Source organism: Ruditapes philippinarum, unplaced genomic scaffold, assembly GCF_026571515.1.
Source record: "Ruditapes philippinarum isolate M1 unplaced genomic scaffold, ASM2657151v2 ctg6592_1_1_1_1, whole genome shotgun sequence".
NCBI classification, from domain to species: domain Eukaryota; kingdom Metazoa; phylum Mollusca; class Bivalvia; order Venerida; family Veneridae; genus Ruditapes; species Ruditapes philippinarum.
Window position 1 is genome coordinate 1 of NW_026858080.1, and position 12,132 is coordinate 12,132.

General features: G+C 30.8%; 1 protein-coding gene and 1 long non-coding RNA gene across 2 annotated transcripts; one reads left to right on the plus strand and one right to left on the minus strand.

Annotated features, from left to right (window-relative positions):
• Positions 1-6: 6 nt before the first annotated feature.
• On the plus strand, positions 7-3,810 carry LOC132752016 (uncharacterized). The gene is made up of 2 exons (XR_009628756.1): positions 7-491; positions 714-3,810. It is a non-coding gene; the product is annotated as an uncharacterized LOC132752016 (long non-coding RNA).
• LOC132752015 (laminin subunit alpha-1-like) lies at positions 2,333-11,431 on the minus strand. The gene is made up of 8 exons (XM_060742244.1): positions 11,021-11,431; positions 8,340-8,386; positions 7,825-7,893; positions 6,768-6,843; positions 6,187-6,285; positions 5,208-5,321; positions 4,100-4,789; positions 2,333-3,809 (listed from the first exon to the last, which is right to left on the minus strand). Exons 2-8 carry the CDS (start codon positions 8,364-8,366, stop codon positions 3,802-3,804), a joined length of 1,083 nt encoding a protein of 360 aa, XP_060598227.1. The 5' UTR covers positions 8,367-8,386; positions 11,021-11,431; the 3' UTR covers positions 2,333-3,801.
• Positions 11,432-12,132: the final 701 nt, after the last annotated feature.

A 12,132-nucleotide genomic window follows, 5' to 3' on the forward strand; every position in this document is an offset into this window, starting at 1 on the left:
CAATATATTGTACCAAAATAGCCATATATGGATCCAGATATCCTCATATGAAACCGTATTATCAATATAGTAATTCATTTTTACAATATATGAAACCATTTAATTAATATATGGAACCTAAGTAGCAGTCTATCCGTTGTTTGTTACATTATGTCACAAAATCAATTATATTTTATCTATTTTTAAATATAATCTCTTATAAACCTGTTTCTAGGAATAGACAGTTATAATACTGACCAGTGTAAATAGTTTTCTTCATACCTGAGTGAACACTTACCTGTATTAGTTAGCTGGCCAATGTGTTAAAATGTACTGTTATCTATAGTTCATATAGGTTTACACTCAGTCAGTTTTGCTCAGTTTTATGAAGAATTATGATGTTAGAGCTTGGCAGAATTCATTATTTAAATTTAATGAAAATGGTGTTCATTTTATAAAGCCATTCTAATGACAAGCTTTATTTAACAGTGACTGTCTACCTAGATATCAGGGTAAGTGAAATATTTAATTATTTGCAAATTATAAATGTTTTTCGTTGAATTCCTTTGTACATGGAAAATTATTTGATAAAAGTAAAGTTGTTATATTGAATAAGTTGAATAAGTTAAATTGTAAATGTGGGTTTATTTTCCTATACTTTCCTTTCATATATTTGTATTACTCAAATTTAATGTGTGTAAAATATCTAGTAAGAAAAGTGTCTTCATTGATAGGTCATGGGGCTGAAGGACATATCAATGTCAAGAGTGTGCATGGTGCTATGGTTTTATTAGCGTGAAGTACCAGCAACTGAATACCACACAGTATTTTGTATTATGCTGAGAGTGGATCAACATTAATTGTATCGTCTACGCAGAATCGTAACCTTTTATTTTGCTGTTCTACATTGACCTTTGTTGGTCGGAGGTGACATTTTGTTATTACAATAATTGACCTTTATAGGTCGGAGGTAACATTTATTATTATGACCTTACATGGTCGGTGTGATTGACTTTCAAAGTTAGTGTGAATATTGACCTTTTAAGGTCGGAGCAGTTCCGTGTGGCATTTTACATAGTGTTTTGGACGGCAAAATAAACTGTTAAGTGGAATGAACGATAGAGACAATATATGTGTTTTAATATGTTTTCTAAGGATATTTTCCAGTGACAATAATTAAAATTTCTTAATTACTTTAGGGAATTTAAAATTTCATAACTATCAAATAAGTACTTTTCTATTTGATAAAATTATATATTTTAGTGAATGTATTGAATTTTATTGTATAAATAAATGTGTATATAAATGTAAAAGGTCTTTTTTGTAAAATAGTTATTTTGATGATAGAACTACCCACTCTGGCCATCTCTGACTTGTGACACATTATAAGATAGCAATTTTCCATTATATGGAACCAAAGTAGCTTATTTTCAGGTCAACAAGTCCAATGCGAAGGTCACTGTGTTCTGCTATAAAAAGGCATACAATTATTTAAAAAAAACCCAATGCATTGACTGGTCATTTTCAAACTTTGTGAGTAGATAAAACTTTATGTCTCCTACTGTCAGTGCTCATTTTCGATCAAAGGTAAAAGGTCGAGATGCACTTATCTTTAAAAATGTTCTTATTTATGGTCAGTAGCTTCAATTATGACTTTTAAACTTTACATACATTTATATTGATAAGTTCTGCCTGCCATGCCCATTTAAATGTCGGGGTGAACGTGATTCAAATATTTCCTTAATATATAGAAAATGTCCCAATGTGCCATGAAGGACTGAGGAAAGTGAAGCACGGTGGTCCTTTGACAGTTCTTGTTACCTTTCCCTCATTTCTAAAAACTATTTGATTCGGCTTCTTTAGTGCATACATTGAAGAACTGGTATCATGTATGTAACCAGGTGTCCTTATATGGAACCGAATTATCAATGTATTTATTCGTTTTTACAATAGATGATACCATTTTATCGATGTATTGAACCAAAGTAGCAATATATAAGTTGATAATTACATTATATGATACCAGTTCTTCAATATATGGCACCAAATAAGCATTGTATGGAACCAGATGTCCTTATATGGAACCGAATTATCAATATATAAATTCTTTGTTACAATATATGATACCATTTTATCGATGTATTGAACAAAAGTATCAATGTATAAGTTGATTATCACATTATAATTATGATACCTTCAATATATGGTACCAAAGATATATTTTCTATTTTGAACATTAGTAAACGTAAATCCCGATCTCACGGAGTACGTAATAATGGCAACATCAAATGTATGGGACCGAAATTACAAAAATATGTTTTTTTTGCAAACAAACACAACACATGAGAGGGGAGGGAAGAAAATGTTTTATTCAAGTAAATTAAATATATACAAGTACAATATTTAAAACAAATACCTAAAAATACACAAAAAAAAACAAAAAAAAACAACCCTAAACACATTCATATGGTAACCTGATATAACATCAATTTTCAGTTTTACAAATAATGAAAGTAAGAAACAGGAAAGTGACATAATCAAATAGCACCAGAGGACGATTTGTTGCAAACAAAATTGAAATTCATCAAGTGTAAATTGTTGTTCATTATTTTTGTTCAATTTCTTGCATCAATTACCAATTCAGGAATAATACCCATATGAGAAAGAAACCATAATATAATTCTATACAAACAAATAAAGAACAAGATAATTAAATTTAATGGCTGTACACAAACATTCATAGGAAATAACGTTATAAAGTGATAGTTTGCGAGTTTCAGATTTCAGGCGTCGTTTCATCAGATAAAATTTTCCGACTCTTTGAATATTTAGATGATTCTTCAACAATATCCAGCTTTTAATTCAGATTATCAGGATTCTGGAAAGATATATCTACTACTACTTAAGCATATATATTTTCTGTCGTAACTATTTATGTAAATGGATGTACAACAAATTTACAGCACATTATAAGTGTTCAGTTAACAAATGTAAAGATTTTCCCACCGTAGCAAATAAGAAGGCATAAAAGTATTTCCCAGCTTAGGGCATTTTGTTATTTGTGCCAACGAAGTGGAGAGCATAGTAAATGTATAGACATACAAGTTTTTCCAACTTACATGACGTACTGCATTATTTGTACCAACAAAAGAAAGAATATGTAAATGCATGATAAATTGTTTCTAAACTTCCTGCATTTTGTTTTTGTGTCAGGAAAAATGATTGCAGAAATTTAAAGTCGTAGTGGTTTCATTATTTTATTGAAGCAATCGGAAGGAAGGGCATTTTCAGTAAGAGTGTTTCAAAGATGTATATTTTGCTACCTTTGTGAGCAAAAGCCGATGCATCGTAAATGCATATTTATTTTAACAGTTTGTTTTAGAACTTGGTATATTAAATCATTTATGTCAGCAAACTGGAGTGCATAATCAGCATTACCTTCAAAAGGTAAGATATATAGTAAATGTATAGGCATAATAATAGTCACAAACTGTTACATTATGTAATTTGTGTTAGCAAAAGAAGGGCTTAGAAAAATGGCATGTTTTAGAAACTGCGCACTATGTTATTTGTGTTTTCGACTAAGAGATGGTATTATCGGAAAATAGGACACCGTATATTTATGGCAATAAATGTTCCCAACTTTGTACAACATGTTATTTGTCTCAGTAATTAGGGCATAATCCTCAAAAGACGGACAAACGTATATGGACATAATAAATATATATGAAAAGATGTGCATAATCTAATGCAATCGTTCAAAGGTTTTCTTCAGGATGTCGTCCAATATGTTTTCTTTTCAATAGCAATTATTGAGCCTTTCTAGTTATCTGAAAAATAGAAGAGATACTTTAAATGCCGATTAGTTATAGCCTAAAATGGTAAGAGGGACGTGTTTCTCTTTAAAAAACAACATGCAATATTTGAATTAAATATTTTAGATATTATTGGCAATAATGTAAAGTAACAAATTCTGTTATATCATTATTTATTACATTTTGTTATATCATAATTTGTCAGTCAATATTGCATAATTGAAAATACAGTATGTTGACATGCTACTGAATTTTCATTTGAAATATTTTGAGTAAAATAATTGATAGTACATTAAACTACATACCAAAACGAAAACCTAACGTTGCACCAACTATGTCTACCAAAGTGTTGTAGCCATTGATAGCATATCCACTACAGCCTCCCATGCTCATCTCAAACTGGTAGAAGTAATCCCACGGAATATAATTCGAAGCCTGGTTAGCAGCATCTTCAATCCAATATCTCATCAATGGTGTATAGCAGCAACTCAAGTGCTTGTCAGTTGGATCGTTATTGTTGGGGTTAACAAAGAATGCCAGATAACTATTAGGAGTGTCATCACAATTCGAGAACGTGTAGTCGGTACCATTTGCTCGGTATCCCTGTATAGTTGGGCTTGATGCAAAAGCCGTTGGTAAGAAGCCAAGATACAAATAAGGACCCATTGTTGCACTGTTGACTGGAGTTTCATAAGCAACATTTGTATTGTACTGGATACTTAGATTCGGAACCAATGCAGAATAACTACCAGCCTGTTCCATTGTAGTATCATACTGATGTCCATTTGAACGCAAGTGTCTTACTAACACTTCAGTATAATATGACCAAAGGCGGTTCAGGTCAGCCTTTCCAGCGTTTTCTTTTAGTATAAACGTGTAGCCATAACTTGCGTGGAATTCGCAGTACACTTTGTATGGCTCGTCTTGGCTATTGTAGATGACATATTCCCCATTAACTCTGTCCTCGGGTTGCAAATCATCACAACCTCTGAGAGCTATAATACAGAAAATGAAATCACAGTTATTTGTCATCTATATTGAATTCTGACTTAAAAGTATGATCTTCATGAAAAAAATTCTAAACGACTTTGACAGAGAATTTTAAATAATGTGTTAAGAGAAAATGTAGTACGGTATAGAAGTATTTCACTTCATGTTTAAAACTTCTGTTAGACAATTTTGTGATAGATGATTTAAAGCAAAGTAAAATAAATATCAGATAGAAGTACCCTCCCCCAACTGAAGTTTAACCAAAAGTCATGTAAGGTTTCAACCGTAGATAGGTTTTGGTCAAAGCATAAAATTAAAAACATGAAGTATGCATGGATTGTAAATCCTATGCAAATGCATTTTCAATTTGTAAAGCTCAAAATGAAAGAAAGTTCGGCATAATAATTTGGATTAACAACGTACCTATTTCACAGTTCTCTCCACTAAATCCAGGCAAACATGTGCAATTGTAGTAATTGATCCAGTCATTACATGTACCTCCATGCAAACATGGTGAATTAGCACAATCATCAATATCTAAATTAAAGATATACTTTGCTAGAATTTGATATTAGAAAATATTGATAATTGCTACACAGTCTCTTTGCAATTGTAAAATAAATAAACATGCTTTGACTTCACAAAGTACACTTGTTATGTTGTTTGAATTCAACACATTAATAGAATAATATAGTGTCATAACAAAACTGGCATATTTTTTGAAAGAAAAGACTTGTCCCGTAATAGGAAACGCAGCTTCCCGTACATAATCTATTCATTCTTTTATTCAAATTAAACATATTTAGTAAGAATTTCAAATATTTCAAATATGTTTTGTGATTAAAATATTTTACTCAAGGATTAGCTTACTATATCTTTAATCATAAAAATGATTTATTTGAAGAATACAAAAATATATTTGAAAGAATGCAATTCATACATAAGTTATACAGACATTTTACAGTATACGACTTTAAAGATAACTAATAGATATTGATAAACGTTGCTCGATATAATAATGTTAATTTATACAAGATCATAAAATATCTTCAAAATAAGCTTGCATTAGTAGTTGTCCGAATGATCTCACAATACTTCTTCCCTAAGTAAGTTCACTGTCGCATTACCTTGTTCACTTATTTGATAAAATTGTAACATAATTCTAGAATGTTGCAAGCAATCATATATCAATAAATATATAAAGCTAGCCAGTTCTATGCAGGCGCCCGTTTGTGCCTGAAATAATGCATGCACGGACACGTGAGGTCTTCCACCACCAGTAAAGCTCTAAAGTCACCATATGACCTGTACTTTGTCGGTGTTATGTGAAAATAAAATTATCAAATTTAAAGTAAAGTTCAACGATTTTGATTGAGAACAATCACGTAAAACGGATGTTTACTTGTTTCACAGTTGCATCCAGTAAAACCCGACCCAGAACAGTTGCATTGCGTCACCATGCCTCCTTCAATGTAACATTGATTCAAGTCGGCACATGAACCTAAAAAAGATGCCATTAATAAATTTGTTGTGCCTAAGTTAATTCATTGGCAGTTATGAAACTACCACTTGGAATGCAATGCAATCTTTGTCAATATAAACTTAATTTTTAAAAGCTGGTTCCCTTGAGTATTTTTGTAATTTTTATTAGCTCTTTTGAACGGGAACTATAATAGTAATATTGAAAACCAAACTATGTAATTACAACTTTTCAAAATATATCATTTATGAAATGTAACGGAGGTTTAGGTTTAAAATGATTGTATTCTAAAGGCCATGATTTTTTAGAAAAAAAAAAAAATAGAAAAAAAGTTTTAAAAAAATAAGAAGAAGAAAGGCAAATCTTAGAGTATTTACAATGATAGTTTAAGAAATGCAAAAATATTCATTACGAGAAATAAAGAAACAAAGTAAATATCATTTTGAACATTTAGAAGATATTGCTGATTAATTGTTAAAAAATGTTCGACGTATTTAACTTACACGGGTAACATAGTTTTGGGGCAAATTGTGTTGCTTTTCCAATTCCCGGAAGCAAACATGCACTTCCGGCAGGACACTGAAATAGAAAAATACTGAACCGTTACTAAACAGATTCCATTTTTGTTGAACTAATCAATAATATCCAATAATATCCATCTACTTTATCTCTACTATATCATTTGATTATGTGATTTGTCACAAGAACTGCTAACAAAAAGATGTAGTCAATACGGCCGAACATCTTTTGAACGTTTTAGAGTAAATTTGAAGGTTCCATGATATCGGCTGTATGAGCATATTTGCGAATGTTTCTAAAATTTCACCCCTTTTGTGTTTAAATGTTGAATTCTGCTCAAGCCGGTGCTATTGGGCCTGAACGTTAACCTGCACTTTCCAGTACCGTACACGAACAAACTCAAACAAACCCTGCATTATTTTCATTTTTATTATTGTGACATTCTTGAAGGATTCTGTTTTTCTCCATTTACATAGTTGTCTAGATATTTATCACGAACAGTTTTAATCGTCACTGAAACCTTGACCCTTGAATATCCAAGCCCAAAATCGTATATTTAAGGAATTTTAAAGCTATGTTTTAGACTGTTTTCTGGTTTTTAAGCGGTTGATGTTTCCAGCCACATAAATCATTGTAAACAGAATTTGAATTCAATTAAGGTCACTTGAGCACAATGTAATAAATAGGCGCTTTTACCAGTTATACTTGTAAAATGGTTAGTTTCGAATATGTTTTTGGTCTATAACTAGATCATCGGATCAAATGAAACAAAAAACTTTGTTCATACTCTTAAGATTACATTTTATATTGAATCTTCAATATCTGTCTGGATGATATACAAGTTTAAAATATGTGTGTCAAAGAATTAGGTCACATGGTAAAATCAAAGAATTTTTTCCTAATCAAGCTAAAGATCAGTATTTGATCATAAATAGGCCTATGCAAAACAACGCAATTTATGACACTCTCGTTTCTTTTGTTTGAATTTTATATTTCTTTAGCAATGAAAGAATAAAGGTAAATTAATAAACAAACACTTACATCAGAATGTTCAACACAGCTCAACGCGCCTTCTGTTGTATTGATAAAGGTTGAAAGCAACATGTACACCTGACATGAATACACAACATTGTTAATTAAAATAATTTTAACTCATTTATGAGATTAAGATTTTTATCGTAGAAATCTATGAAATTCTTACTATATATGTCTTATTGTAATAAAAGAAAATACGGTATATTTATGAGAAACTACATTCCCTATTACCGGTCAAGTAATATCACTTCTAACTTTTATCAGATGCCGTTTTAATTATGATGAAGTGTTATAAGTTAAACCATTATCTTTAAATTTTAGGTAGATAATGTAATAATGATGATAATACATGCAAAGAATTATTTCTATAATATGGGTGCTTGAGAAAAAATCATACAGTAAAGACGATTAACTAAAACTATAAAGGCGATTAAGGATATTGCAGGGGGGGGGGGGGGTACATTGGAAGAAAATAAAATTGTTATTATCACTTTAATGAATTTGTGTACGTAAGATCTTACCACGCCAGTGTATTTGAATATCGGCATCTTCGGTAGATAACAAATATCTAAAAAAAGAAGTAGAAGGTAAAAATCAAATATTTTGTTTGAAATAATGACGAATTAACAGACATAATCATCGACAACAAGCAAATGATGATTGTGGTCTAAAGGTTAAGGTGAATGTGAGTTGCGTTTTTCGCAGACGAGATTAAATTAATTTATTCACATTTTATTATTGAATATATTGATTTATTTTTAACTCACAACTTTTATTTTAATCAAATATTTGATAAGGTTTTATCAAAAGATATCATGTTCATAATCGAAAACAACAGACGTTCGCGACCAAGTGGCTCAGGTCGTCGTCTTCGAGTCTCTTGCCTCTCTTACCGCTGTGAGATTCAACTCACCTGAGACTTTTAACTCATGTTAAGGAAGCTATCCAGCTATAGTTTACTCAACATTGCTTATTTTACTCAGGTGCTTAACTAAGTACAGGTAATTAACAGGTACTAAGATTATCCCTTAATACTTTTATCATTGACTTCCAGCCCTATAAGAATTAATTTATCAATCCGCAGAGAATTCGGCTTGATGTCCATTTATCCGTCAACCGACCGCGTTGTACGTTCGCAACAATTCGATTATCAGACACATTTTTCTGATACAGTTATTTTGATTTATTTTATGCATTTCAGTGGATTACTGATTTATCTGTGAAAATTATGTTTGATAATTTCACAGTGAAATTATCAAAATATAACTTCTAACTTTTCAATGACGAAACTACTTTTTTTAAAGATTTTCTCCATGTGGTACCTCAATTTTATTTTTTGCCGACAATTATGACAATGTCAGACTGTTTAGAAAAAGCAAAGCTGAAATTAATAAATTTCATAAATGTCAAAAGTAACAAAAAGAAGAAAACTTACTTCTATTGATCCAATTTACCAATCGCCAAATATCGTCTGTTAATTTTTTGTTTCATTTTTATTGTCTGAAAAATACATTCTTTCCACGCGCAAAACTGTTCTTGGTGACATTTGGCATATTTAAGTACCCTTTGAGCAATAACTGCCGTATGCTTTATGAAAACTTGAAAAGCAATGACAGCCATCAGGCCAAAGAATAAGTAAACAACCCAGCGTTCGTAAGGCAGCCTTTCAACAAATTCAAGTTTTCAATTTCCTAGCCGTTTATTTTAATGTTACACATCTGTCAACACTTAAAAATTGTCTGTTATAATCCTCAAATAAGTTTTTTTTTCTTTTTAAAAGGTGTTTTACTAACAAATCCAAATGATATCCCACTGAATCAAGCACAATTGTTTTCCTCCCGTGAAATAAACATTTTGACAACTTTTAAAAATGGCGGCCGTTTATATTTAACAGAGCCAGGTCCAATATAAATTCGCAGTAAGTAACAGAAATATGGATGGATAGTTGGATTTTTCTCCGACTACCATTGTTTGTTTTTATTATTAAAACAAATGATCATTCATATTTTTTAAAAGAATTAATAATATCACCGCCATTTAACGTTGATTATCGAGCTTATTTTTCAGCCCAAGACTTCTTGTATTTTATGAGAAATTCGACTTTGACATGCACATAATATAGGCTACCAGTGGGGAAAACATATTTTAATATTAAAGTTAATGTCAAGGACATTTCGTTTTAAAATGCTTTTAAGCATAAAATAAAAAAAATGTTTGTTTGTTGTGTAAGGCGGAATTTTATCTCGTGAACTTTAAAAACAATATTCTCACGAGTGGCGTAGCCACGAGTGAGGATATTGATTTTAAAGCTCACTCGATGAAATAAAATTCATCATACACACAAACAAACAAATATCCTCTATATTTTGTTTTATGTAAGGTATGCCGTGCATTCGACCGGGTCGTTCGTTTGTCAATAGAAAGCGTGAAAAAAACGGAGCTCGTATTCGGGTCATCAATATTTTATGAATATATTATTTTATAATTATGATAATAGAAATTGGGAAGAAATTATTTAAGTGATCAGTTTCAAATCTTTTAGGTATGATTCTGACTAGAAAATTATAAATATGTTATATAATCACCAAATGATAGTATGTGACGCAGCCGATTCTGTTTTAAATGATTCATTTTACAGAGCCGATCGAGACAATTGTCACTGAGAAAGTTTGTCTCGACCGTCCGACGATGGAGCCATTGGCCCCTAAAGTACATATCTGATTGCATTCTGTGATGGCAAACATATCTATGTATGACTTTTTATATTTTTTACATGCAAATCGAAAAAAAAGGTAAATGTACAGAACTTTTTAAATAAACGCCAGTTTGTAAACGTTTTCATATGTACTTTTTTCTTCTCTATTTTCTTTTTGTTTAGAACTGAAATGTAAAATAATGTTAAGCGTTAAATAGAAATCAGACGTGATTGTCATTCTTGAAATATACAAATCTAACATTTCATCCCGCGTGAATTCATCATTTGCTCCGTAAAATCCCAAAAGCAGTTCTTCGTTTGACACTGAAGTTTCATATCTATAGTTGCTACATATTGAAACACTTTAAAAAAAATAAATAAACTTTCAAAATTTCAGAATTTTAAAATAAGCAAGTTTCGAAATTTTGTAAGTCGGTGCCTAAGATGAATAAAAGTATAAGTTGATAAATAAATAGATAAATAAATAAACAGTAATAAGGTACTCACATTCTACAGGTTTCAGCTAAATGTAAATAATATCCAATCTTATTGCTCCCTACCGTTAATCGGTTATATTTCTTGAAAACTCTCCAAATAAATTTCTGAGTATTTTTCCCTCCTAAATCTTTGTGTTTAACAATGTGTGATGATATTGATTCAAATTATTCACAATGTAACAAACTTGCTATATGTGTTTGTCAATGATTGGTCGAAATAAAGATATTGAAATGTCAGATGATAAATAATATAATGCATATTAATGAGACAATTATTTCTCAAAACAACTGTTACAATATTTAACAATATGTTCAAACATATTAATTTGAAGTCATATATTTTCTTGTTTTTCATTTATATTCAAAACTACATCAGCTGTTGCTACCAAGCACGTGGATAACCTTCTATACTTGCTCAAATGTTGATCTAGAATTGTACCAGGTATCTTATGAAAACAAGTACAAGTTACTGCTTGATACTACTGCTGATACTTAATCAAAATAAAGGTGATTTCATGTTTGGTATGTGCTTTATGGTAAAAATTGTCTCAATATGCTCACAGCTTAAACATAAACTTTCAGACATTTTTTGAAAAGAAGAAAATAAGGTAATCCAATTTAATGCTTCTTTTCCGTACAGCAAAGATAAACGCATTTCTAAAAAGCTACATATTGTTCCAGTATAGCTATTAAATATTGTTCCAATATTTCCTTCTGGGCGTGGTGCCTCATAGTGCTTTCTCCCTTATACTCTCAAATGTAAGGGAGTAACAATTGTATGCAGTTCTTGCGGTCGTTTGTATACATATGATATACAATGATTTACAGACTAGTTGTCTTCTTTTGTTTGTTTTTTTAACCTGATGAGACGGTTATGTATTCAATCCAAACAAATGCTTTTTAGCTTATCACAATTTGTTATGATAAATGGTTATGGCTAATTATTATGAAAAATTTGAGGTATAATAAGTTTTATCCAAACAGTTTGTTCCAGATTTAAGACCACTAGATACACTGAGTACAGTTATTTCATATAGCTTGTTCCTGATTTAAGACCACTGAATATACTGGGTACAGCCGTTTCAAACAGTTTGTGCTTGATTTAAGACAGCTTTAACAACA